This window comes from Condylura cristata, unplaced genomic scaffold (assembly GCF_000260355.1).
Source record: "Condylura cristata isolate star-nosed mole 26May11 unplaced genomic scaffold, ConCri1.0 scaffold00041, whole genome shotgun sequence".
NCBI classification, from domain to species: Eukaryota; Metazoa; Chordata; class Mammalia; order Eulipotyphla; family Talpidae; genus Condylura; species Condylura cristata.
The window spans coordinates 34105-34910 of record NW_004567142.1 but is presented as its reverse complement, the minus strand read 5'-3'; the positions used below and the strand labels follow the sequence as shown (position 1 = coordinate 34910).

The 806-nt window shown below is 57.1% G+C and overlaps 1 protein-coding gene across 1 annotated transcript in view; it reads right to left on the bottom strand.

The window, feature by feature from the left end:
* LEUTX (leucine twenty homeobox) overlaps positions 1-334 on the bottom strand; it is a 3808-nt gene extending 3474 nt beyond the window's left edge. The window contains exon 1 of the mRNA XM_012733458.1: positions 262-334. Within this exon, the coding sequence (XP_012588912.1) occupies positions 262-334 (73 nt within the window). The remainder of the gene's footprint in view (positions 1-261) is intronic.
* Positions 335-806: the final 472 nt, after the last annotated feature.

The window sequence follows — 806 nt, the reverse complement described above, 5'->3', positions numbered from 1 at the left end:
GGCCTCAGCATCTGGTCTGAACCCACCGAGACTTCTGCAGGGCACAGCCCAGAGTCACGTGTTTGAAGGGTGCAGGCAGCAAAAATTCACAGTCCTGGCAGGAATGCAGTTACCAATTGTGCTTCAGATGACACCTCTGGGTCTCCTTGTGACCCCCTTGGGCACCCCCTGCAGAGCCCAAGACTGCCTCAGATCTAGGCCTCAGCCCCTGGGTTTAGCCACACTCCAGCCATCATCTAGCGATGCCTCGCCCTGACTTACCTGCCGTCGCCATGGGGTCCAGGAACGGCTCAGGAGAACGAGCCCTGCTCCTGCGGTCATCCGGGCTCAACATCAGTGTGAGCCAAGGGTCGTTGGCACCAGACCCCTTCCACAGCCCTCCCTGACGCCACACCCAGGCATAATCCATTCAGCATTTGCTAATTGAGGCCCCTGAGTGGGGCCCTGGGAATCAGACTTAATCCAGCTCCAGACTTAATCCAGGACCCTCCCCAAAAGAGGAGGTAAACAAAAGAAAGTTGCAAATAGAAAATGGAGAAAATATTCCAAACACTGAGACCCTCCCTGGTGACCCACTGCAAGCCGGTCACAGCAACCTCGCTGCAAGTTCAGTCCGCGCCCTGGAGCTGACCCACAGGGCGCGGCAGACCTCTCCTGCCCCGCCCGCTGTCCCCCTCAGCAGTGGAGCTCAGTCCATCTGCCTGTTCCGCTCCCCTCAGTCGCTGGTGAATCCTCTCACCGCCCCCCAACCTCTGACCAGTACCCCTGTCCCTGAATGTGTGACTAAATCTTAAAAAAAAAAAAAA